General features: G+C 48.1%; 3 protein-coding genes across 3 annotated transcripts; 2 read left to right on the forward strand and 1 right to left on the reverse strand.

Moving 5' to 3' along the window:
• Positions 1–944: 944 nt before the first annotated feature.
• On the forward strand, positions 945–2,069 carry LOC125757344 (uncharacterized). Its single transcript, XM_049412839.1, has one exon. It carries the CDS (start codon positions 945–947, stop codon positions 2,067–2,069), a length of 1,125 nt encoding a protein of 374 aa, XP_049268796.1.
• A 7,287-nt stretch (positions 2,070–9,356) lies between these two features.
• On the reverse strand, positions 9,357–10,541 carry LOC119381612 (serine/threonine-protein phosphatase 2A regulatory subunit B'' subunit alpha-like). The gene has a single exon (XM_037649386.1). The coding sequence runs from the start codon at positions 10,539–10,541 to the stop codon at positions 9,357–9,359; it is 1,185 nt and encodes a 394-aa protein (XP_037505314.1).
• Positions 10,540–25,616, forward strand: LOC119381613 (uncharacterized). Its single transcript, XM_049412840.1, has 3 exons — positions 10,540–10,551; positions 10,595–10,688; positions 24,289–25,616. Exons 1-3 carry the CDS (start codon positions 10,540–10,542, stop codon positions 25,614–25,616), a joined length of 1,434 nt encoding a protein of 477 aa, XP_049268797.1.
• Positions 25,617–26,263: the final 647 nt, after the last annotated feature.

A 26,263-nucleotide genomic window follows, 5' to 3' on the forward strand; every position in this document is an offset into this window, starting at 1 on the left:
GAAGTAGAAGTGTAAGTGTTAGCTAAAAGCCGACTTCTTCTGTCTCTCATTCCCATTCGCAGCCATTGTTTACCTCCAAGGTAGTGCCTGGTGAGATTTCTCCTGTGCGTGATTAAACAATAAAAATTTTGTTCAAAACGCCGTTGATTGATGAAATAAACCAACGAAAGACGCCAGATGTTTTGTAAAAGCAAAACGAAAGAACGCCAGATGTTTCTAAAGCAAAACGAAAAGACGCCAGCTGCTTAACGAAAGACGCCAGATGTTTTCTAAAGCAATGGTTTTCTAAACAATGAAAATTCACAGCGTACATGTAAAATTAAAGTGAGCTGCAAGTCGTCATAACTCATCGAACCTTTAGTATAAACGCGCCCGATCTCACGTCGGTGATGATGTACTGGGCAGAATTCACGGAAGATTCACGGTTTACCGATGAACCTCCGCAGCTTCGCCCACTCATCATCATTCACTCCGTGGATATGCTGTGATTTTTATCTAAAGCAAGAGTCGCATGGCCTCCAAGATATACGCCGCGCGCTCGCCATCTCGGAGGCCATGAAGAGTCTCACAATGCCTCACAGATGGCAGCACATTATCTAGAGTTTGCTGTTTGCTTGATCAACGTCTCCCCAAGCCGGCGTTAGCTTGATATGTTGTCCGCTAGATGGACATAGTTGTCCATTTTTGTTTGAATGTTCGTGTGTGTTTTTAGCGGCGATGGCTGCACTGCACTATCCCGGCCTTTTTCGACGTAGTTTGATGGCCTCCCAAATGCGCCTACAAATCGCCGAATGGGCTCGTTTTCGTCGTTACACCTGCCGAACAAAATGCATTAGGAGACTCCTTCCACTACATGGCATTTATGTAGTGTTTTTGTCCGAAGCAGCTGCAAGTAACATCGTGGCTTCATTCTGCTTCTGGTCACCGACGCGTGCGGACGCAGGATGGTTAGCTCCCAGAGAGCTGCGACAGCGGTCGCTTACGGCCGTGGTACCCCATCTTTTACCGTGCCAAAGGACTACAGGATTGTACTGCCCACTGTTTCATCAGGTGATGCTATGAAGCGTGCAGTCGTATTGCACTGCGATATTTCAGGAAGGCCGTATCGCATCGAAGATTTTCGAAAGCCCTTGCAAGACGCCGGTGTCATCAAAGATGTGGCTGTTATCGGTGCCTACCAGATGTCACACGTCTGGCTTGTCAACCTGCGGACAGATGAGGCCAAAAAGAAGCTTGTGGAAGCAGGTCGCTTGGTAGTCAAGGACCGGCTGTGCATCGTCATTGACCCTAACAGGCAAGAGGTGCGTCTAAAGTTGCACTGGGTGGCTTTAGATGTTTCTAACGAAAGCATTCGAAGGACATTTAGCGAGTATGGTGAAGTAAAGGAGGTGACAAACGACAGGTGGAAAGTGGAAGGATTTGAATGTGCTGACTCCCTGACGAAGTTTGTGAGACTAATTTTGAAGGAAGGTGTTGCACTTGACGATATACCGCATCAGATTCGTCTAGGCAGCGGTACAGCGCTCATTGTTGCGCCAGGGCGAGCACCGTTATGCCTTCGCTGCAAACATACGGGCCATATACGGCGGGACTGCAGAGTTCCAAAATGCAACGAATGTCATGCATTTGGCCACACACAGGAGGCTTGCACGCGGAGCTACGCCAGAGCGGTAGGACGGCCTGCTGTTTCAGACCAGAGCGAGCTCATCATGGACGAGGAAGAGGCAGAACAGGCTGCGGCACCTGCAGCAATTTTTATGAACGGAAACGACCAGGGAGCGGCCAAGGACGATAGCGTCTCCGGGTGCCCACCGTCGGCGATGGACAACGCGGGCGTCGGTAAGCGTCAAGAGCCGGTGGAAGCGAACCGGACGGCGTCGACGTGGGAAACCTGGCGGAGGAATCTGCCAGAGAACAGCGGGACGCATGCAGCGTCTCTCAAGTTCCAGAGGCAGCGGGCAAAGAACCGGCGGTCATCGCAACTGCAGCGGAGGAGATGGACGCCGAGGCAGCACCAGCAAAACGTCGCCATGAGGATGTGGTTGCCGCGTCGCAGGATCAGCGTATGAGGCAGATAGAAGCGTCTGTGGGTGTCAGTGGTGCAAAGAAGAAAGCGCGCGGTGCTGTTCGCATGCGTGCTTCGTCCCTATCAAGGGGCGACAAAGATGCAAATCTTTAGCCGCCACAATGGCGTCGGTGCAAGGCGTCGATATGCATGACGAGGGCGTCTTGCCGTCGGCCTCGAACGGCGGCAGAACTGTGTCATTGGAAAGGTCCCTGCGCGTAGGAACAATTAATATTCGTGTATTGGCAGCTAAAAGGAGACAAAACCAATTGTATCGTGTTGCGACGGAGCAGGAATTAGATATAATTGCAGTTCAGGAAACGAAAATTGAACGTGCAGAACGGACCGATGACATGGTACGCCCTTTTTCGGCGCGTTACAATGTGTGTGTTAGTCATGCTGTTGGCTCGTCCGGAGGATGCCTTCTCTTTATTAGTAACTGCTTGGGCATTGGTATACAGTCGGTCACAAGCTGTAAATCGGGTCGCCTTGTTATTTGCGACTTTGTTTTCGCCGGCAATGAATGGCGAGTTGTTTGTTTGTATGCACCAACTGACGTTGCTCAGCGTCTAGACTTTTTCTGCCGTGTATGTGATTATTGTAACACTGACCGCATTCTTATCCTCCTCGGCGATTTTAATTGCGTTTGTTCGGCACGGGACAAAACGAGTTCTACCCCATATCGCGAGGCGAGTACAATTAAGTTAGCAGATATGATAAATGATTACGCCCTTGAGGATCTAGGTGAAAGTATTTCTAGTGGCCATCGCGTCCAATTTACGCATTTTCAGGGATTAAGTCACTCTCGCCTTGATCGTGCCTACGTGTCGCTTGATATTGTACCTTTTTGTACAGATTATTCTGTAACTCCTCTATCTTTTACTGACCATTGTTTGGTTAAGTTTACCATTTGCAGCAGAAAAGAAAGGAAAGGAAAATTTAATTGGGATTTATGGAAAATGAATAACAAACTCCTTGATGACGACGTTTTCCAAACATTAATACAAGAGAGCATAGAAGAGCTTAATGACGACAATAGCTCTAGAACTGGTCCAAAGTGGGAAACATTTAAGCAAAGAATAAAAATGAAAGCTATAGAAAAGTCCACTATTCTTAAGTTCGAAGGACGCAGAAATGAGCACGTTTTACGTTCAAACTTGGAGGCACTTTTAGAGGAAGAGAGCCGAATGCCGGGAAACTTTAAGGAAGACATTCGTGCTGTTAAAGAAAAATTGGAACTTCTAGACATCGAGAAATATCATGGAGCAATAATTAGGGCCCGCGCGGTAAAAATGGTAACTGATGAGAGTCCGACGAAACGCGCTCTGGGTATGGAAAAGAGTTATGCCCAGCGTAATTTAATAACACAGATTGTGTACAATGGTGTTCTAACAAATGCCAGGGATGACTTTGCGCAGGCTTTTTACGAGTATTACAGCAAGCTGTTTGCAATAGGTCCTGTAGATCGTGACCACTTCACAAAAGAATTTTTTCGTCCATGCCGCAGGTCGCTGATGAAACTAAAGATAGATTGGAACTGTCTCGGTGGGTGAGGTAGAGAGAGCGATCGATCACCTCAACTGCGGCAAGTCGCCTGGACCGGACGGTCAAAGTGCGGCTTTTTACAAGAAGTTCAAGCACGAGTTGTCTCCAATTTTGGCGCACCTTTTCAACGAAGCATTTGAGGTGAAATCTCTGCCTCCGTCATTTCTGTCCTCCCATACTATTCTCATTCCTAAAACAGATGATCCAATCAAATTGCGGCAGGTTTCCGCTTATCGACCAATCAGTCTAACCAATGTAGATTACAAAATCTTTATGAAAATAATTGCACGTAGGTTACAGGGCGTAATAAAAGAAATTGTAGGTCCGCATCAAACATGTGGAATAAAGGGGAGGAGCATCTTCACGAATATTCATAAAGCGAGGTGCGTACTAGAATGCAGCGATGTCATGAACTCTCCGGTTGCGATGCTTCAGGTTGATTTGGAGAAAGCCTTCGATCGCGTTCCGCATGACTTGCTCATAGCAGTCTTAGAGCACGTGAACGTTGGTAAAGTGATAACAGAAGCCGTTAAGATGGCATATACACGATGTACTACTCGCCTGATAGTTAACAAAGAGGTAGGAAAGTCTATAGAATTGCAGCGCTCTGTACGCCAAGGGTGCCCGCTCTCTCCTCTCCTTTTCTGCATATTCATTGAAAGCTTTTGTCTCAGTATATTGAACAGTAACGCAATTCAAGGATTCAGGCTTCATGCATGTGAAGTGCGGCTACTGGCGTATGCTGATGACATAGCGATTTTTTGTACAAACCTCGAAAGTATTGCAGAAGCAGTTAACATCGTAAAACGCTTTTGTGAGGTTAGTGGAAGCGCAGTGAATTGGGGAAAATGTCTTGGTTTCTGGCATGGAGATTGGGAGCTCACGCCAAATTATTTCATGAACGTCCAGTGGCTCACAACACCGGTTAAGTATTTAGGCATTCCTCTCGAAAATTACAGCGACAGTGAACCTTATTGGCACGGGCAGACATCTCAAATCCGAGAAAAAGCAGAAAAATGGAAGGCCAAGGATTTATCCATTTTTGCACGCGCTACCATTTGTAACGTGTTCTTTATTACAAAATTGTGGTACGTGTTGCAAGTACTTCATTGCTCTCGAGTCAACCTTCAAAAACTTCATCGTATTTTTGCCGTCTTTATTTGGGGTTCCACCTGGGAGAAGACTACTAGGACGAATCTTTTTCGACGTGTGCGTGACGGTGGTTTGGGTTTGTCGCATTTGTTTCTGCGACAGCTTGTAAATCGCTTCTTGTACCTTCGTGACGTTCAAGACCCGTTTTTGCGCACGGTCTGCCAAGTGCGGTTGGCCAATGCTTTGCCTGAGTTTGTAGTGTCTTCTGTTAGGTTGAAAGGTCGAACACAAGGTTACTTTAAAGAGATTATCGAGTCATTTCGCTTCCTCAAGGCACGATTTTATATTGAATATTTAGGCACTGTGTCCCGTAAAAAGTTATATAAAGACTTATGTGATGTTGTTCTCCCCATTCCCTTGTACCGCTCTCAGTACTGTGGTGGAAAATGGAGCAAAGTGCTAAAACGCGTAAAAGGCATGCCTGTGCGTCCGGGGGTTAAAACTTTCTTCTTTAAGCTTCATGCTGGTGTCTTGCCAGTTAAGACGTGGTTGTCTGAAAAGGGGTTGTTCGTTCCGTGGGGTGACCAGTGCTTTTTATGTCGCAAACCAGAAACCATTGAGCATGTCTTTCTGGAATGCTGGGACGGGGTGTTCTTCTGGGACGTCCTGCAAAGGACACTAAAGAAAGATTTCCCATTGGACGCACAGGGCATAAGGTATTTGATGATTGAAAATGATGATGGATTCCCTTATGATATCACAATGTTATTGGCGCTTTACAGCATTTGGAGGTCCCGAATGGCTGTACGTAACGCTGATGTTGACGCTCGGCGAGCCATAGATTACTTTTGTGAGACGCTGACTTCGTTTCTTGAATTGCAAAAAAATGCAAAAGGATGTACCCGATTGGGTACCTCGCATGGAATTGCTGTTGCACATGAAACAATTGTAGACAGGATGTACTCTCTTCTCACGGTTGAAAACTGAAGCCCTGCAATAAAGACAAAAAAAAAACAACATCGTGGCTTTGTGGTAGGACACCTGCTTGACACGCGAACGGCCCGGGTTCGATCCTCAATGGGACCGAAGATATTAATCTTTGTTTTATTTGCTTCTTTCTCGATTTTTCGGTCACGGACGATTTTTCGCTCACAATCAACGGTGCCGACGCCGCCGGCGGAATTTCTGCGACACGAGCTGTCTAACGCTATAGACGTCAGACTCTGCCCAGGCGGTGCTGCGAAAAACACCGCCACCAGCGCCCTCATCGTAGCCCTGGCATTAACTGGGTAGTGCAAAGAGAGCCGTCCGCAAGCGAATGTGCATAGGCCGCAATATAACCGTCCTCTTTCGTTGGTGTCGAGGCGCGGTTTCCTGAAAATCAAGGACCTGGAAAGCTTCTTCCGCCAATCCACGCTTCAGAAACAAAGGAAGCTGATCAAAGCGAACTGCGAGTACAATGCAAAATTAGTTTTAGTTATTACCGCACGCTGCAACTCGCAAGTACAAGCGAGCATCACACGACACCGAGTTCGAGGCAAGCCCTCCGACATGCATTCTCCCTAAATGCGTTAAAATCGGGTATATACGTATGCCACAGCGATAAAGTATACATACACGATCGATTTACTTAGCTATGCATCTTACGATCAGTGGTACAAAACTCGGTTCATCAGGGACGAATGGCTCCGGCGATTTTCGCCTTTTCAGTTACATTCTCCCTTATTCATCTCTCGCTTTCTGTGCAATTGGAGTGTTTTATTACGCATCCTCAAATGGTCTCTTCATGGTCGTCTTCCGTTTGTATGTACTGCAAATGGGGATACGTGCGTGTCCACTTTCACGGGGTACAACCAAAGGCAATACCGTGGCCTCCGAGATAGCTACGGCAACCGCGGAGGACACGGGCGAAACAAACCTGAAGGGGGTCGCGACCAACATTCTGCGATTTACTTGTATGAGCACGTGGTGCTGTTAGCTAGTTAGAACCAGAACGCTGCCTTCAAAACGTACGTCCGCGATGCTGTGTTGTGACGACCAACTCGTCGCGGTGTGCGTATCACGCGTCTCCAGTCTGCCTCTAGCTGCTCACTTCGTGTTACACAACAAGCACCGCGGTCAGAGCCTCTGCTGAGCTTCATAGTCAAGGTTACCACGGTTTTGCATCAGGGCTACGCAAAACAACAGCAGAGCCACACATTCATGCCACCGGCTGTGGAGAACGCGGGTACTTCGCTTACCCAACACGCTCGCAACGGCCCGTATCCAGCGCTCTCGTCTTTCTTCTTCGTACGACAACTATGGAAATCGGTAAAACTGAACGTTGTTATTCAGTTTTTTACGTCCGTGGCAATTCACAACGCAACAGTGCGTCTTTTGCGGAGTTTCTTCGTAGCGTACGGAGGGGTATCGTCTGCTGCTGTTTTCGCCGTCGTTCAGGCGAGTGATCCAGCAAGCACTTCACGACGGTTCGGTGGCGCGTCCGACTAGCGGAGAGCAATTCACAGCTCTCGTTCTGAGTGCTAAATGCGCAAACACACGCGATATTAAGCTCAATCGTTGTTTCGCACTCGCTAGTTGCACCTGGTCCCATAGCAAACTGTGCGAGAGAGTCGGTCTATGCACTACTCAATACTTCTCCGACAGGTGGCGCCACACGTCTTGGAAACTCCAGTGACTCCAGAGTCTGACGTCTATCGCGTTAAAACAGCCCGTGCAGGCGTAATGTCGGTGCAACGTCAACTGTGGTTGTGGTGCTGGCTATATAATTTTACAAGAAAGCAATAAACACTACATATGTACTCCTACGATACAGGCGTCATATCAGATTTTTGTCTGTGGTTCGAGTGCTGGCTCCGCTTTTATAGCAGTCTGATAAACATTACATTTGTATTCCTATGGTTCAGGAAGCTATATTGGAGCTTAGAATAACAGAGAGCTGAGGTAGCTGGTAAGTATTCATTCTAAAATATTGAGGCATTGCTCAGATGATTGCACCATAAAGTGAATTTAGTTTCGATAATACTGATGTATGTACTCTAAAAGTGAGGGCTGATCGTTACGTCGCACAATAAGTTACCCTTTAAACGCCAGTGTTGTCGACGTGCCTTGTAAGCCCGCGATGTGCACACAGCTACACACGTCGGCCCACCTTGTAACGCTTGGCTCAAAGTATAGCTCAAAGCCATAAAATACAGCATGGAAGAACTCGCTAACTGCTTCGCATGAAACCGATTCCCACAACGCGCGGGATCTGCTGAATTTTTTTTAAGAAAGGAACAAAAAGTTCTGGGTGCTTTCATAAAACTGCAGAGCACGTCTCGCAGTGCGCATGTAACGCCAACAAACGCACGTCTGGATCCCCCGATTATCTACTGTACGTGGCCTTCGTAGACGCAGCGCAATACGGCTATACGGACCACTTTGTCTCGGTAGTCACAACACTCAAAGGCGAACACTTGTTGTCTATGACTTTATTAAATTCAAACGCTGATCACGCCGAGCAGGTCGCTGTGGCACTAGCTCTCGCTGCCACCGACCGCACCGCCATTTACACAGATTCGCGCGTAGCCGCACGGGCTTTCATGACGGGCTCGGTTTGTCGGGAAGCAGCGCGCGTTCTCTCTGCTGCCAATTGGTCAGACAAAAAGCCCATCATCTGGTTCCCGGCACACGTTGGCCGACACGTACACCGAACCATCCTCAATGCCAACGAATTGGCTCACTCCCGGGCGCGAGGTCTCACATCCCACGTCGAGGAGAACCAATCGGAGGCTGAGGATGTTACTTGGCACTTCAGAGATCCGTTGTTAACATTTAATGAAATCTGCAAACATTACCAGTTGGAGAGGCGGAGGTACCCACTCCCGCACCCACACTTAAACAGGGCTCAATCAATAACTCTACGTTTGTTACAGACGGAGGCGTATGCATCGCCTTTAAAATGTTCCAAGTACATGGATGGCATAGAGCCGGGGTGCCCGCGCTGTGGCCACCCCAAATGCACCTTACAACACATGCTGTGGCAATGCCCTGCGTTGCGCGGGAGCAACGAGTCTCCCTCTACGGAGGCTGACGAACTATCTGCTCACTAGCCAAGACAACGGAGACCAGCTTAGGGCCATCCGGAGGGCTCGCGACATGGCCGTGGAGTTTAACCTCCCTGTCCCGTCGTGGGAGTGGCCCACCGGTGTCACCCCCTAAAGGGGGTCGAGCGCCGCCTCCGGATAATAATAAAGTTCTTTGCCTGCCTGCCTGCCTGCCTGCCTGCCTGTGCACAGACACACACACAGCGTGCTGAAGCATCTAGCGTGCGTATGCTCATAATACCTAACCAGATAAGCACGTAAAGGTAGCAATGCACAATATCGACGAGCACTATATTGCCCCAGTCGTCGCTGTTCTGTTTGCTGCGGCGTCACAGTAGAATGATACATACGCACTGGGGTCAATGTCACACGAGTTCACGAACTGCCTCTTAATTAAACCATGTTTAATGCGTCACGTGCGTGACTCCGCCGTAAGCTACAGCAAAATAAGCGAAAATATTATACAGTTTAATGAGACTATAGGACTGCAATTAAGGCAAGTCTTCGTCGGAGGAATCATCTCTTTCGCCTTCTTCCATGAGAAGGGTGAACGTCGACTTCGCAAACTATTCCCAATGTGTAAAACCATTGCGCGAACGCTCTGTGTCCAAAGGGTCGAAGACCTCGTGATGAATGAACTCGTAGGTGCTGATGAAAGTGTTGAAGAACACAGCTGCAAGCGCACACCGTTTAAGGTCGGACAGAGCGAAAATGCTACACAACATGAGCCTCATCAGATCGATCATATGTCGACAGATGTTTCCGAAAGACACCGGGTCGTTCATTAGGAGAGACACGCGGTCGTACTTTTCGTGAAAGAATGTCTCGAGTTCGTACATCGTGATATTACCGTCGCCTTCGAGATCTAGCCGGTTGAACCAGTACTCGATGCTCCTTGGATACGCCTTGTCCTTCTCAGTGAGCAGGAAGATGACGAAGTCGACGTACGTCATAGCTGACGTACTGAGTAAGTCAAACACCCTATCGATTGCCTTTTGTACTAGGGCGCCCTTTTCGTACCTCGTCAGGTCTACCTTGATCAGCAGACGATCGTTGTCCATGTTCAGCGAGTTGAACATCGTGTTTATGACGTAGGTGTCCTTGTACGAAAAGGGGCCTTCCACGTTCACGAAGTCGTTGTTGAGTTCCAGAGCGTCAAGCTGCGAGAGGAAGTCACTGCGTCGCAGCTCTGCCATGCCGAGGCGCCAAGTCCACGTCTTTTCGACCTCGAAGAACAGTCGAGCCACCACGGTGTCGATGTACACGCTGTGTGATCTGGCCACTTCCTTGAGAAACGAGAGCCCACTGTGGGTGTCGATGAGATTCTGAATGAGGTCATTGAAGTCGCAAGGCTGCAGGAAAGTACGGCGGTCGTTGGTCAGCACGAACACTGCCTTGGACAGTCCATCATTGCCGGCGACTTGGTGCATCTTACGACAGAATTCGAGTAGAGCCTGTCTAGTAGGTGTCTTGGAGGTGGCCTGGTACCTGGGAAACTTGAGGTACAGTGGCAACTTGCAGATTTTGACGATCCTCTCCATACCTTGGAGTTTCAAGTGACGCCGTTCGATCTGGCACAATTCGGCGGACACGATGCCGACCAGGTCACAGTCTACCTCGGTGTACAGCACGCTGAGGCTGGCGACAAAGGACGCTGCCCTGTTCACTACTCCGCCGCCACCCCCGTTGTCCTCCTGGTCGCAAGTCTTCTCGACAGGGCCGCCGGCGCCATCGTTCGGCTTGGACGCCATGCAGAATGGCGTGCGGTGACTGAATTTTTGGCGGAGTTCTTCGACTTGCACAGGATGAGGAGCTGCAGACAGAAGTGCACGAGGGCAAATATATTGTGAGCACGAGCCTGCATGACCTGTCGAAGACGGACCCTTGCCAAGTGGCCGGTAAAGGCCGGTATCCCGATGTTTGTGGGAATAGGAAAGTGATAGGCTATGATAGACTAACTAAAATATCCGACCTGTCCGCCAATCATAACGCGCTGCGCTAGCGGGATCTTCAGTCCCTTCAATATAAAACAGCAGGCGGTGAGCGAAACCGTTTCTTAACTAAAAAGGCTGCTCTGTTAACACGTTCTGTGCGATGCTATATGGTTTACATACAATGTGCAATGTAGGGGCCCGCTCCCGCCGAAATTCTGATGGAGGGGGGTGTTTTACCGAAAATAAATAATGAAAATAGATGTTTTTCTAAAGCAGTCAAGGCCTCTGCAGCAAGTGCACCGCCTCCCCCCCCCCCCCCCCCCCCCCCGAAAAAAAAAAAAACCCTGGCTACGGGCTTGGTGCAATATGACAAGCGAGCCCAGAACAGTTCAGTGAATCGGCTTATGTATAACAGGGGTTTGAAACACGCGGCCCGCCAACCTGTCGCTACCGGTTCGAGGCCTGCGCATGCCAATTTCGTCCCATTTTTTTTAACACGAAAGTGTTTTATGGCGGGGTCCACCACAGCTCCACTGACGTATTTCTGTCACGGATATGACGTTCTAAAATATAAAGACTAACAGCGGGCAAAGAAAAAAAAACAGAGGAAAAAACTTCCGTCACCGGGAATCGAACTTACGACCCCTCGCTCCGCAGCGCGAAACGATGCGGCCACGGACGGGATGTTCTTCGCAATGCTAACGGCGAGCTATTTATATACACCCTTTGCCGGTGGCAGTACTCAGAGATCGGCGTTACAGCGTGTTTTCGTTATCACTGGCGAGATGGCGCGAAGGGCTCGAAGAGCGTGAAGAGCGCGCTTGAAAGGTCGTCGCCGTTGCGACGAGCGCCCGCGTCTGCAGGCCTGCAGACGCGGGCGCTCGTCGCTTGTGCGTGCGCTTATCTCGTGATCGCGGTGGTTTGTACATCTCGCGTTGAGAGCACGAAAGTCACTTGGTTCACTGCAGCGGCCGCTTTTACGAAAGGAGCGCGGTGCTCACGCAGAAATAAGTTACAAATGTGACAGTTAGTTCGCTTTCATCCTGTGTATGTTCGTTCCGTGCGTCCTTTCTGCTTGAGCAGCGCGTTGCAAGTTTCGAGCTGCTTGCCGTTCTTCGCGTGACATTACAATTTGTTGCTGTAGCATTCATTCCTTCGCCCTTGGGGCGAAAGAAAGCGCAACAAACGCTCAACTACGTCTGTGAAGACACGTTTCACTCTCGTGTTATACCGATTCCTATGACAGAGGGATCAGCCATGTTTTTTTTATGACTTTGCGACTGTTTGTGACATTGCTAAATTGTGCTCGCATTATTTTCACGCCTATCGTGATTATTAACGCTTTGATCGGGTAAGGTACACAGACGTGACATGGTCTTGAGCATTTTTTTTTCCGTGAGTCACCTTGAGTTGAAGCAACAGCGGAACCTACAATCTATATTGCAGGATCGGCGTCCAGGTTTTAGTCCTTGTGGAGATCGGTATCGATATGTTTCTGGAATCCTGACCCATATATGAGAAATGGGAAAGGCCTTTGAAATTGCAACATAAGCCGACATTTCGTTCAATCTCGCTACAATCTACATAAAAGATAGAAGTTCTTGTCCTTTAAGTTCACACATTGTTTCCGACGATAACGGCTAAAGGCCGAGACAGACGGTACGATTTTCCATGCGATGCGACGGCCGACGCGGCGGTGGGGGAGAGGGAATGGTGGCTGTCCGATGCTATGAAAGGTCACCATTCCGCTTTCCCCACCGCCGTGTCGGACGTCGCATCGCATGGAAAATCGTACCGTCTATCTTGGCCTTAATACAAGTGTGCGAGCGTTAATCACCTGTTATGTGCACCTGTTTTCCAGTCAGTATTAAACTGGTCAGGCAACAAATGCCAATACGGACAAAAGGTGCTTTTGAGTTAACATAATAAGCCCACTGACGGTGTTCTGTCGGCTCACTGACGTGATACGTCTGCGACCACGTGGGCGCATATTACAGGGACGACGAGCGAGTTCATTCGGATCTCTCAGCGAGAAACCGCTTCTAAGGCGCATGTCTTCCTTACCGTCATGTAGCGACAGCAGGCGGGCGGGTTCCGACATGGGAGGTGCCTGAATGCGATGGTGAAGAAGCGCTTCGGCGCGCGCTGACGCTCGGGGACCACGGCCGTCGAAAAGGAGGACGACGATTATGATGGTGGTGGTGGCGTGGCCATCTATGGTGCTGTGGCTTTTAAAAGCATGGCACATACCAACAGTGCGAGAAAGGCCGAGAATCGCGTGGCGAAGGTGAACGATTTTGCTTCAAGCGACCGGCAGGCTTGGCCTGACGGTCCCGACGTGGGAGTCGCCCGCTGCGCGCTAACGCGCGCCTTACAGGACCTCAATAAAGTTTTGCAACCAACCAACCTGCAACTAACATGGCACGTACCAGGTGCGTAGCGGGAATGTTCATAATCATCGTGTCATAGAGGCACGTCCTTCGTATTACTGGTCAAAAATGGGTACATACGCAGTGGTCACATGCCTAGAACATTCCTCTTTTATGAAGGACGTGTATATACGCAGTCACCTAGCAGAGCAATGGTTTCGATGTTGTGGAATATTGTACAGTAAGTGCGATGTACAGCGCGCCCTTGAGGTGCACCAGGATTCTTACAGGAAAAAAAGAAAAAGGGTACGTGGAAACACGTGCGTTGACATCGCTGCTCAACAATAAAATCGCACCTGAACGTTGATATTACCTCTCTTTTATCGGCTTCAATGATCCCGTTTGTCCAAAACCGTGCCTTTTTCTCATTGGCATGTGTGTTACCTTATTCGTCCCTCCTTTCCTTTCTCTTTCGCGCACCTGTATATGTTTGAAGTAAAAGAGATGGCAGACGTGCAGTCAGCGCTTCGCTTGTCGCCTTATTTTGTCCTGTATTGCGCTGTTACTTGTATTTTAAACGACATGTAGCAACCAGCCCAAGTTCGCTCTCTGTTATAACTTCTACATAAAGCGACACGCAGCGTATCTTATAGACGTACCGGAATAACTGGAACGGTAGCAATGGCGGCGAAATCCTACGAGGCGGCGATCGACCATAGAGCGTCGAACGACTTCTCACTTACGAAACAAAATATAACATAAGTTTTTTTTTTTTTTTTTTTGAGAAACAAGATATACGATACCATTTCGACGAAATGCCGACGAAATGGATTAGAGATTTTGCCACCATCACTATACGAACTCAGGTATATGGATACTCCGATTACCTCTACTGTGCGCCTAGAAAGTATACGCCACAGTGTGCTGAAACACCTAGCGTACGCCTGAAACTCTGAGCGTGCACGACAGTTCGCACTGCGTGAAAGGAGCATACGAGACGCCGGAGTCACTCGGGACACGATAAGGTGGACGGGTGCCGCCGAGGACCGTTGGGTCACAAAAGGAACAAGACTTCCATTGTGCGCGCGGTTTTCGCGTGTCCTGACCACATGAGGGGGAGGGCACTGGAGCGCTGGCAGTGTTCGCGGAAAGTTGTCGCAGAGTAAGCGTGATCCGGAACATTGATCAAAATCCTTGGCCACATTGTCCTCCCTCCTCGTCGACACCTCATTGCACCGAGGCACGAGAAGTCGTCGGCTTGTACATGTATGGGGATTTTCTTTAGCCGCGTCATCTATACGGGACATGCGTTGCTCTGGCAACGACCGTCGTGTACACATGAGCTGCACTGTCAGCGTGTCCCCTTTCATAAGACGCTTCCACGTAGAGATTTACGGTGATACCTGGATGCCGCGGTAGCGCACTGCTCGCCAGTACGATGTGCTGCGGAGCCGTACGAGGTAAGGACGCTGTGGTCTGCGGCTGTCTTCGTGTGGCTGATGCCTTCGTGTAAAGTGTGTATAATACAACGTTATGGGACTGCTTGAAGGATCAGACTGCCAACACATCTCAGTGCGCCATATATTTCGTGGCGATTTACAATCCTGGGATGCTCTGTCGACCTTTTGAGTAGCTTGGCAGGACGATTTCAAGAAAAGGCGGGAACTCGATAGATCAATATGCTTCACATTAAGGGAAGGAGGGACGAAGACAAGAACGTTGAACGGGGTGGGGGGTAAGTGTGAGAGATGATAGGGACAAGAAATAATATAAATACTTATTGGCGTTTTACGTCCCAAAACTACGATAGGATATGAGGGACGGCGTAGCGGAGGGCTCCGGAAGTTTCGACCTAAATCTAAGTACGCGGGCCCTCCATCGAAATGCGGCCGGGATTCGATCCCGCGACCTTCGGGAAGGGACAAGAAAGAATGCGTAAAATACAGTAACCACGTGACAGAGTTTCCTAAAGGTCTCCAGTTCAATTAGGCGCTCTGTAAATAGTCCATAACTATGGTAAATAGCCCTCGCCCGTGACCCAGATGCAGCGCAGTAACGCAATGTATGCGGCCGAGATAGATACCCGTTCCCATTAAGCTTACTTACCTCCATATACGTGCGCAGAGGGGGGGGGGGGGGCGGAGGGGGGGGGGCAGGAGGCGGTCGCTCCCCCTAGTCACCTAAGAAGAGGGGGCGCAAAGTCTGCCCCGTACATTGACTTAATAGGGGGGGGGGGCGCCGCGATGAACCTTCACCCCCCCCTCAAGGGGAACCCTGCGCACGCCTATGCTTACCTCAACGTATATACGCTGCACGCCGTGGGTCATCCGAATGCAACTCATCAGCCGGCAGGGTTAAAAGGAATTGCGACGTGTTTTAGAGGCATACATACATACATACGTACGTATGTACATACATACATACATACATACATACATACATACATACATACATACATATAAATAACTTTAATGAAATGTCCTGCAATTTGTGGGACGGGCAGAAGGTCCCGCTGATCACTGCTGAGATTATCATCGAGAATTGTTTCGCGCTTTTCGGGAGGTGTTCAACTACTAGCTATATATATATATATGTGTGTGTGTGTGTGTGTGTGTGTGTGTGTGTGTGTGTGTGTGTGTGTGTGTGTGTGTGTGTGTGTGTGTGTGTGTGTGTGTGTGTGTGTGTGTGTGTGTGTGTGTGTGTGTGTGTGTGTGTGTGTGTGTGTAACAGTTGGGCCGCGCTGTGATGGCGCTGAGGGTTGAATCCGCAAGAGTTTGCGCATGTGGTTTGCTGGCAAACCCTCCGCCTGCGTACACCTGGTTTTTCACAGCGTTGCATGGCTTTGAGAGCACACGGCGCGCCAACATGCTGCAGCTGCTCAGCGACGCAAATTATCGCGCCGCTTCCGTTTTTGTTGCCGTAATATGGGACATTCATAATACTTGGTGCTCCGGCAACACTGGGCGCGTCCGCCATTATCTGTTGGGCGCCGTCGTGGAATCGTCTGCCAGCGTCCCCATAAGGAGAGGCCACGGAGAGGCTGAGCCGCCGTCGTTGGCGAAGCTTTCGGACGAAGAAAATGCGGCTGTTTCTTTCGTCATCCAGCGCCGAACGGCCAGTGGACCTCTCTGCGCTGCCACTAATCGACGAGAACTCAATATCGGAGCTATGCGCGCTTAAATCCGGACGGCAGCTGCAAGAGGCGCACCGCTTCGCAAAGCCGAACTGCTGTTCTCTAGTGGTGTGCGCTTCCGGTCTGAGGTAGGCGTTCAAGAAAAGTATTCGTTGCGGAGGAGGTGCCACTGTCAAACTTCTAAGATAACCTAGCTTGCACTGCAATACATCTCCACTGTACTTCCAACTGTGATTTTATACACTCGTCATAAACACTCGTCAGATATTGACACCACGTACGTTGCTTCTGCGCGACCTGCAACGCTGCGCTGCTTTCCTCGGCTCATTTCTTTATCCACAAATATCTCTACACTCTCCGCAGTAGCGTGTGTCGTAGTTTTTTTTTTCGAAATAAACAAGGCATGGACATGTGCATGAGCGGTGCGCTGCAAACCAAACAAAAATACTGATCGTGCGTTTCAACTGTATACAAAGAGAGCGGCCCGAGTAATGCTCTTTTACTGCACACTGGTTATTTATACATAACTTGCAAGTGCAAAGCACGCGTAGTGCGCGTGTTTTTAGACATTATGTAGCCTGCAGCGAAGCAGTGTTGACTGGGGAATTCAGATCCTCCGTGTCTGCAGTGTCCGAGTCCATGGTTTCGCACGCAATGGGTGAAACAACTTCGCACGAGATTAGGAAACATAATTGGCCTGCATGTTATAAAGTGACGTCTGCACGCACGAACGTTGTTCAATGTTTTTGAGGCCCTTCCTGTTTATGCGCACATAAGCCATGTGCTCCGTTTCTCGGACAGCTCTTTCGTGCGGTCGCACGGGTTTGTGATCACCTTTGGCAAAGAGTACGTCCCCGCATCTGGTCCTTTTCTTTATCTGATTTACACTTACTTCTCGCGCGGCAGTCAAATATCGCACAAATCGCCATTGAGACGTACGGCGTTGACGGGAAATGCGCACGCCGCACAGCTTGATTCGGTGTCGTCTGCTGCCATGTGCTCGGTGATGGCGGCGCATGCCGAGATCGTATCCCAGAGTTCCGCGGCGTGACGCATTTGCAAGTTATGTATAATGTTTTGTGGCCGTAATCTATCGCGCGGATCTGGTATTGTCGTTCTGGTTTTCTTGAAAGTTATACTTGTGCGTTCACATCTTTTTTTAAATATTGCGCTCTTGGCTTTCGCGCGCCACGGAGGCGTGCATAACTGCGCGCTATTGCGAACAGCATGCGAGGGCCCGCGATCGGCAGAAAGATGAGTGCGACGATTATAGGAAGGATGAATGGATGGATGGATGGACGCATGGATGCAGGGCTGGGCAAAGATACTTTGAAATTGTATCGCGATACGATACAAGACACTCAGTCAAGAAGTATTGAGATACAGATGCATGATACGACCCCAATAATACTATCCGATACGACACTTGCCTATTCACATGTTATTATATATCCATATGATACAGCAGCAAACGCCAATGCACAAAAATGTCTGCTTGAAATTCCTTTACTCTGACAAATTTTGTTTCATTTGAACGAAATGTCAGTATCTTAAAAGTTTTTTCTTTCTTGCCCAAAGTACATCAGTTCAATCCCGAAACAAATTACCGGGGTTCCATTCCGAAACAACTTACCGGGAAGAACTTCAGTAAGAAGCCTTCGCACGATGGTGCAAATACCGGCGTGGAGTTTTACCTTGTCCGTAAACCACCACTACTCAATACCTGATCACCGGACAGGCGCAGCAACAAAAGCTGGAAGCGACTTTTGCGACGAATGGTGTATACGTAGGGGACATAAGACTGCAATGCCTGTTCACATTCTACGTATCTGCTGGTGTAAAGCGTTCGTTATCGATATATACTCCCTAACGTGCAATCTTTGAACAATTTTTCTTAAACGAAAGAACATCTGCAACCCGGAAACGTCTCAGACGTATTGTACTGTCACATGGTAAAGTGACGATCAATATGGCGGCAGTCAAATTGTAGAAACGAAACTCTTTACTGAACTAACTTAAGGTAAGACAATAGAAAATTCATTGCCTATGGAAAATTGCCTGAAACGGCTCGTTGGGACGCTCATGAGAAAAACGGAGCATTTGGTACATATGTTTCTCGAATCGCCCATCTAACATCTTTTCGAGGGCCCACATCTAACGTCTTTAGATGGCTCCTAATAATTTCCAGTGTTATAATGCACACTCAATTTCGCTACTTTATTAAGCGGTAAGCAGAATGTTTGGCATTGTCTACTCAAGACCCGCCGCGATGGCCTAGTGGTTATGGTGCTCAACTGCTGAACCGAAGGCCACGGGATCGAATCCTGGCCGCGGCGGCCGTATTTTTGATGGAAGCGAAAATGCTTGAGACGTTAAATAACCCCAGGTGGTCGAAATTTCCGGAGCCCTCCACGGCCTCTCTCATAATCATAACGTGGTTTTGGGACGTTAAACCTCAAATATTAATATTACTGTATAGTACTCAAGGCACGCCCACATAATTATATATTTGTTTTTGAAATCGCCTTGGCAGAACAGTAAACTCAAGTGAAGTATAAATGTGCGAATAGTAGCAGACATAACGCAGACATTTCAAAGCAACAATAAAGCAGAAAGCTTATTTTCGCAGCAAGACAAAAGAGATATTGCAGCGACCCCACCGGAAAAAAACAATGAAGAGACCTAGGTAATGTACGGAATGCATAAGAAAGACAGCTAAGAAAGAATTTGTGCTAATAAATTATGATTTCAAAAATTCGTTGAATATATAAATAGTACGAAAAAGAAGGTATGGTACACCGAGATATCTTTTGTTAGGTAAACGCTTGTTTTATTAGATCGAGCATCGGTATCGGTGGATCTACTGTTCTTAGAACCTTATTTACATACAGGTCAATGTCATCGCATGTAAGGCAAACTTACATCCACGAGGCGCTTCAAATCGCTGATGTGTGAAAGCCATGCGACGCAAGGCAACTTCGTTCTTGCATGCCTCAGATTTCGTTACGAAGCACCACGCAAGAGAATATTCAATTACCACACGAAAGCAGCATAATAATTTGCGTAATAGACGCTGCACTCATTAGAGTACTCGACGCAGGACCGTGGCTAAGAGCAAGTGATGATGATGATGACGACCTTTATAAATGGCTCACACCCACTCTGGGGGATTGGCCAAGAAACGAATAATTTATAGGTAAAAGTGGACACATATGAAAATGAATTATAGAAAGTTAGAATATATTAATAATGCTAATTTCAAAATTCAGAATCAAAATCGCCCTGATTAAACTAAGAATTTTTGTACAGCGGAAGACATCCCGGTGACAATGGCCTAATAAGTGTGTCACGAAACTGATACAACTAAAGAGAAAGAGAAAATCGAGAAAACAAAAGCTACGTGGGATGGGCGTAGACGTTCGCGCGCTTGTTTGTGTGTAGACTGCGCGAGCGCTGCCACGTGACTCTACTCCACCAATACGGACACGCAGACTTCGTCGCCTGCCCTCAGTAGAGGTAGCCACCATAGTACACGACTCTGGCGGAAAGATAAAATTATGTCGCCGCTCTTAGTTTTATTCAGGTGGCTTAATTAGTGGCGCCAGTACCAGCTTGAGAAGCCGAGTTCAGCCAGCGATAATTGTTTCGCACGGTGGTGTTACGATAGCAGTATCCCGTATCTTAAGATACACGATACCGTTATTGAATCTATCGGAAATACAGATACAAGATACCCGAAGAATATCTAAGATCTTCGATACTGCCCAGCACTGGATCGATGCTATGAGCGCCTCCTTTATAACGGGGCGGTGACAGGTGTGCCACCAGGCTCGACAAATAAAAAAAAAAACTTTTTTCCTTCTTTCTTTAATGTTGGCCTAATGCCTCTACTTCGATTAAACGTATCTTACTACAAGAAAAACAAAAAAAAAACGTAAATTCTCAGCCCAGTTCTCAAGCCCTTTACGGCAGAATGTCTATTTTTCGCAATATTTGTTTTTGTACTTTCTCTCTAATTTTCTGCCACCAATACTGTAACCGTCTCTTACTTATTTCAATCGCGGGTGTGTTCAGCTTTCCATTGTTGTCCCTAAAACCCAAGGCTTCATGTAGGCTCGTGCCCAAACGTACACCTGGGTGGATATCTCCACATTCAATCAGAACATGCTCCGCCGTTTCCTTATCTTCCCCACAGTATGTGCATTGTTTTTCTTTTTTATTGAATCTCGCTTAATAACTACGCGTTCTAAGGCAACCGGATCTCACTTCAAACAGTAAAACGCACCCCCTTGGATTATCGTAAAATGCCTCCCTCCTTATTTCGTTTTTGCCCTTTCGGTAGTTACTCAGAGCCGGTCTTTTCTCCATAGCTACCGTCCAGTAAATTCTCTCCGCCTCTCTAACTTTTCGCTTAACGCTCTTTGTTGCGATATCGCTTATACTACCAGCCGTATATTTACTAGTGAGCCTCCTAGTTATTTTTCTCCACTGTGTGTCCACGCTCTTCCTATACAAATAACGGAACACCTTCTCTGCCCATCTACTCTCCTTCATATTCCTTAGCCTCTTTTCGAACCTTATTTTGCTCTGAGCTTCCCTCGCCTCAAAACTTGCCCATCCCATATCGCCGTTTACCGCCTCATTTGTCGTCTTCCCGTGAGCACCCAAAGCGAGGCGTCCCACAGTCCTTTGATTTACATCCATTCCTTATTGTACCTCTGACCTCATGCACACCACTGAGTTGCCAAAAGTAAGCCCCGGAACCATTACACCTTTCCACAGACCTCGAAGCACCTCGTACCTATTGTATCCCCACAACGCTCTGTGCTTCATTATTGCAGCATTCCTCTTTCCTTTTGCTGCCGAGGCTTTTTCCTGTACCTACCTCTATGTACCTATCACTCTAATTTACCCACACTCCGAGGTACTTGTATTCGCTTAACCTCGGTATTTCTTGGCCTTGTATTGACACCGTGCGTCTGATCACAGGGATCATTGAATACCATCAATCCACACTTCGTTACACTAAGTCCTAGTCCAAGAGCTTCACCTTCCCTTCCGCATATATCCGCCAGCCGCTGTATATCATCTCGACTGTCCGCAAATAAGACGATATCGTCCGCATAAAATAAAACTAGGACATAACACTAAAGAAGCATTGTTGAAAGCCGTAGAAAAATGCTTAAAGGACAGACAAATACCCGACAGTTGGCGAAAAAGTAGAATGAACTTAATCTATAAAGGCAAGGGAGAAAATGATAAGATTCGCTCGTATAGACCACTAACCATTACATCGGTACTATACAGGTTGGCGATGCAAGCAGTAAAAATGAAAATAGAAACATGAGCACAACATAACGATATTTTGGGAGAACTTCAGAACGGATTTCGGGTCGACAGGCAGTTAGACGATAACCTGTTTTTTCTCACTCAGTGTACAGAAATATCTAAAATAGAAAATAGGCCCTTGTACGTGGCTTTTCTAGACATCGCTGGGGCATACGACAACGTTAATCAGGAAATATTGTGGGATATGTTGAAAGGAATGGGCATAGGCGACGACTGTATATAGCTTTCGAGTGAGATACACCGAGAAAATACAGTTTGCATAGAATGGGAAGGAATGAGTAGCAAAGAGAACGTTGAGATTAGCAAGGGGCTGAGACAGGGATGTCCTTTGTCCCCGCTGTTATTCATGCGGTAAATGGTGGGTATGGAAAAAGCGCTAGAAGGTAGCAACATTAGTTTTAATCTGTCACACAAACAGGGCGGCGTGATGATTGAGCAGAAGCTTCCAGGTTTATTTTATGCGGACGATATAGTCTTATTTGCGGACAGTCGAGATGATATACAGCGGCTGGCGGATATATGCGGAAGGAAAGGTGAAGCTCTTAGACTAGGACTTAGTGTAACGAAGTGTGGATTGATGGTATTCAATGATCCCTGTGATCAGACGTACGGTGTCAATACAAGGCCAAGAAATACCGAGGGTAAGCGAATACAAGTACCTCGGAGTGTGGGTAAATTAGAGTGATAGATACAGAGAGGTAAAGGAAAAAGCCTCGGCAGCAAAAGGAAAGAGGAATGCTGCAATAATGAAGCACAGAGCGTTGTGGGGATACAATAGGTACGAGGTGCTTCGAGGCCTGTGGAAAGGTGTAATGGTTCCGGGGCTTACTTTTGCGAACTCAGTGGTGTGCTTGAGGGCAGAGGTACAATCGGGAATGGATGTAAATCAAAGGACTGTGGGACGCCTCGCGTTGGGTGCTCACGGGAAGACGACAAATGAGGTTGTAAAGGGCGATATGGGATGGGCAGGTTTTGAGGCGAGGGAAGCTCAGAGCAAAATAAGGTTCGAAGAAAGGCTAAAAAATATGAAGGAGAGTAGATGGGCAGAGAAGGTGTTCCGATATTTGTATAGGAAGAGCGTGGACACACCGTGGAGAAAAAGAACTAGGAGGCTCACTAGTAAATATACGGCTGGTAGTGTAAGCAATATGTCAACAAAGAGCGTCAAGCGAAAAGTCAGAGAGGCGGAGAGGATTTACTGGATGGCAGCTATGGAGAAAAAACCGGCTTTAAGTAACTACCGAAAGGGCAAAAATGAAATAAGGAGGGAGGCATTTTACGATAATTCAAGGGGAAGCGCTTTACTGTTTGAAGCCAGATCGGGTTGCCTTAGAACGCGTAGTTATAAAGCAAGATTCAGTAAAGAAGAAGAACAATGCACATGCTGCGGGGAAGACAAGGAAACGGCGGAGCATGTTCTGATTGAATGTGGAGATATCCATCCAGGTGTACGTTTGGGCACGAGCCTGCATGAAGCCTTGAGTTTTAGGGACAAAAATGGAAAGCTGAACACACCCGCGATTGAAATAAGAGACGGTTAGAGTATTGGTGGCAGAAAATTAGAGAGAAAGGACAAAAATAAATATTGGAAGAAAAAATAAGGACATTCTGCCTAAAGGGCAGAGTAGTAAGATAGATTTAATTGAAGTAGAGGCATTAGGCCAACATTAAGAAAAAGAAAAGAAAAGGGAAACACCTTTTTTTTTTAATCGAGCCTGGTGGCACACTTGTCACCGTCCCGTTATGACGCTCATAACATCCATCCATCCATCCATCCATCCATCCATCCATCCATCCATCCAGAGTCACTGGAAAAATTTCCAGTGACTATAAATATCCCCCTACAGCGCGAACTGAAGCAGCCCACCGTTACAAATGCCCGCTGGCCTTGAATTATTGTATCTCTGTAAAAGAACAACGGTGTCAATGATGGAATTCGAATCCTCAACTCCCTGTTGCTGTTTCGAGATTCTGAAAATTGAAAAACAAAAGCTGCTTAAATAAGCGTTGTTACGGTATAATCCTTGAGCCCGAGACCGCAGCAAGAAAAGGTTAACTCTTTATGCTAAAGCACTTCGTTGCAGGAAAACAAGATGCATCAACAGAGCTCTCAGGAGGCTCGCACTACTGGCAGTGGCCCTGTCCGTTGCGCCAGCAGCATATTTCCTTGTACCCTTGCTTACGGCCAAAGGTAAGACTGCGTCCTGTCTCTATATCTAGGGTAGGATGTGCTTTATCAAGGCGCCTTGGAATTACAAATCTTATCTCCCTCACATGGTTGTATATCGTGACATAGCCATCAGCAGAGTGCATTTTTTATAAAGGACGACATGCGCAACATTCCAGCGACCTTAGCGTGTAGCCTACGTTAAAGAACGCCACAACGAGCGATGTCCTGGGTAGTTTGTAGTATTATATAGTTTATTGTATTTCCTCACATTTCGATGCATAGAATGAATATTATCAATTGTATATGCTTCGGAGCCGGGGCGTCGATGGATAGAATGAATATAATCGATTGTATATACTTCGGAGCCGGGCCACGCCCCGAGTCCTCGCCAGCCTTCCTCGAGGTCGGAGCTGGCCGTTGGTGTGGAAGAGTGCCGGTGTTTGTCTGCAGCGTCCTCACCCGTACTTAGGAAATGAAAGAAGGGACCGGAAAATGTATTTAAGTGCCTGCCGTTTTTTTTTTTTTTTTCGTTTGTTTTCGCAGCCAGCAAGTCACAGTACACATGCAACAATCGAAACTACGGTAACCTGACAGCCACTATTCGCAAGTTCGATGCTCGGCTCGCCGAAAAGCTTCGTGAAAATGACTCTGGCCAGGAGACTGTGTACGACGATGACCACACGTGGATCCAAGTTTTGCCACGTACGTTCGTCTACTCCGCGTACGTGGACGACTCGGAGCCGCAGGACTGCCAGGTGCGCATCATCAGCGTTGTGCCGAGAGACTCCGCCCAGGAGACGGCGGTGCAGTGCTGGCTGAGCATCGGATCAGCCGTTTTCCTGTCCGAGGCGAGCCTGAAGGTACTACCCGAACACCACGACCTCCCGTACGCGGCAGCGTTTTTCCTCTGTCCCGTTAAATTCCCTTCCGAAGTGAGGAACCAGCCGAACATGAGGGTTGCCCTCGGCACCAACTGGAACATGACATCGCCCAAGTGGCTCAGTGTGCACAACCGACGCAAGCACCCCCTCAAGTTCTGCTCCGTCTGCGTTCGTCCAATGGTAGAACATTACCGCGCGCTTGCGTCGATTACGGAGTTCGTAGCCTACTACGTGTCGATGGGCGCGGCGCATTTCAACATCTACCTGTGCCAGGTGCCGCGGGAAGTGGAGCTCCTGCTGTCGCACCTTCGACACCACGGAAAGGTAGACATTCGGCTTCACCGGTGGAACTTGCCGCTGAACGACTCCTCCGTACTGGCGTACGGTCAGATGGCGGCTATTCAGGACTGCATTTATCGCTCTAGACTGGCCTCCGAGTACATCATTAACGTCGACTTCGACGAGTTTCTAGTCTCCAAGACGAGGAACAGGTTGACTGACGCGATACTTGAAATCGAGACCTCGGTCGGCAAGAACTCCTTGGGGAGTGTTTTGGTTAAGAACCAGTTCTTCTGCTACGAGTACCCGTTCAACGCTGCTTACCTCCGCCAGAAGCCGCCGATGCTTTCTCGTATTCTGTTCTTACGCGAAGCCAATGTCTGGAAGCACTACGAGCGCTCAAAGTACGTCGCCAGAGCGGCAGCGGTGGTTTCGGGCGGAGTACACTTTGTTTGGGAGCACGCAAAAGGCGCGAGAGCAGTCGCCATCTCTGAGTCGGTCATGGTCATGCACCACTACAGGTCATGCTGCGGCGTCCGCAAGAGCAACTTCTGGGGTACCTCGTACTGGGAATTTTTGGGCGAGGAGGATGCGCTCGTTGACAAGTCGCTATATGCGATTTCTGCGAGGATGGCCTACTCGAACGTGGTCGCGTCTATCAAAGAACTGATGGATGAATCGTCAACCGAGCCACTATTCTATACTGACTGACGGACGATAGGTTTCGCATGCGCACTTTCAGGCGACAGCACGCAAGCACTGCAATGCACGTCAACCACCTTCGAATCTGCGATGGGGGCATACGCTGCAAGTGGAACTGTGTGCACAGTGGCTACAGTAGCACAGGAAAGTGTCGCACAGCAGTGGAGAGTACTTCAAGACAGCTGAAAAATGAGGGGTTTTACGTGCCAAAGCAACGGTATGATTGAGGCACACAGTTGTGGGGAATTTCGGGTTCATATTGAGCACCTGGTGTTCTTAACGTGCACCCATATCTAAGTACATGCGTTTTCCCATTCTGTGCCCATCGAAATGCAGTAGGGAATCGAACGCGTGTCCTCGAGCTTAGCAGCGTGACATATTACCAGCTAAGCTACCACATCAGGCGCATTTCATGCTATTTGTTTGCAGAAAATCAGTAGTATAACCAATGCAACACCCTAATCACATCTTGCACAGTCGTGTGAAATGGACGTGGCGACTCTGGACGCAACACCACATGGAAAGTATCGGCAAATGTCTTTTTGTTGCGATGCCGCTAAACGAATACGAGTAGCCTTTTTTCAATTCCAGAATCTGTGTTCTCATGTCATCATATTGTAGTGCACACGTGTGTGCTTGATGCTTTTGCTGTATTT

The sequence above is a fragment of the Rhipicephalus sanguineus genome, chromosome 2, assembly GCF_013339695.2.
Source record: "Rhipicephalus sanguineus isolate Rsan-2018 chromosome 2, BIME_Rsan_1.4, whole genome shotgun sequence".
NCBI lineage: Eukaryota > Metazoa > Arthropoda > Arachnida > Ixodida > Ixodidae > Rhipicephalus > Rhipicephalus sanguineus.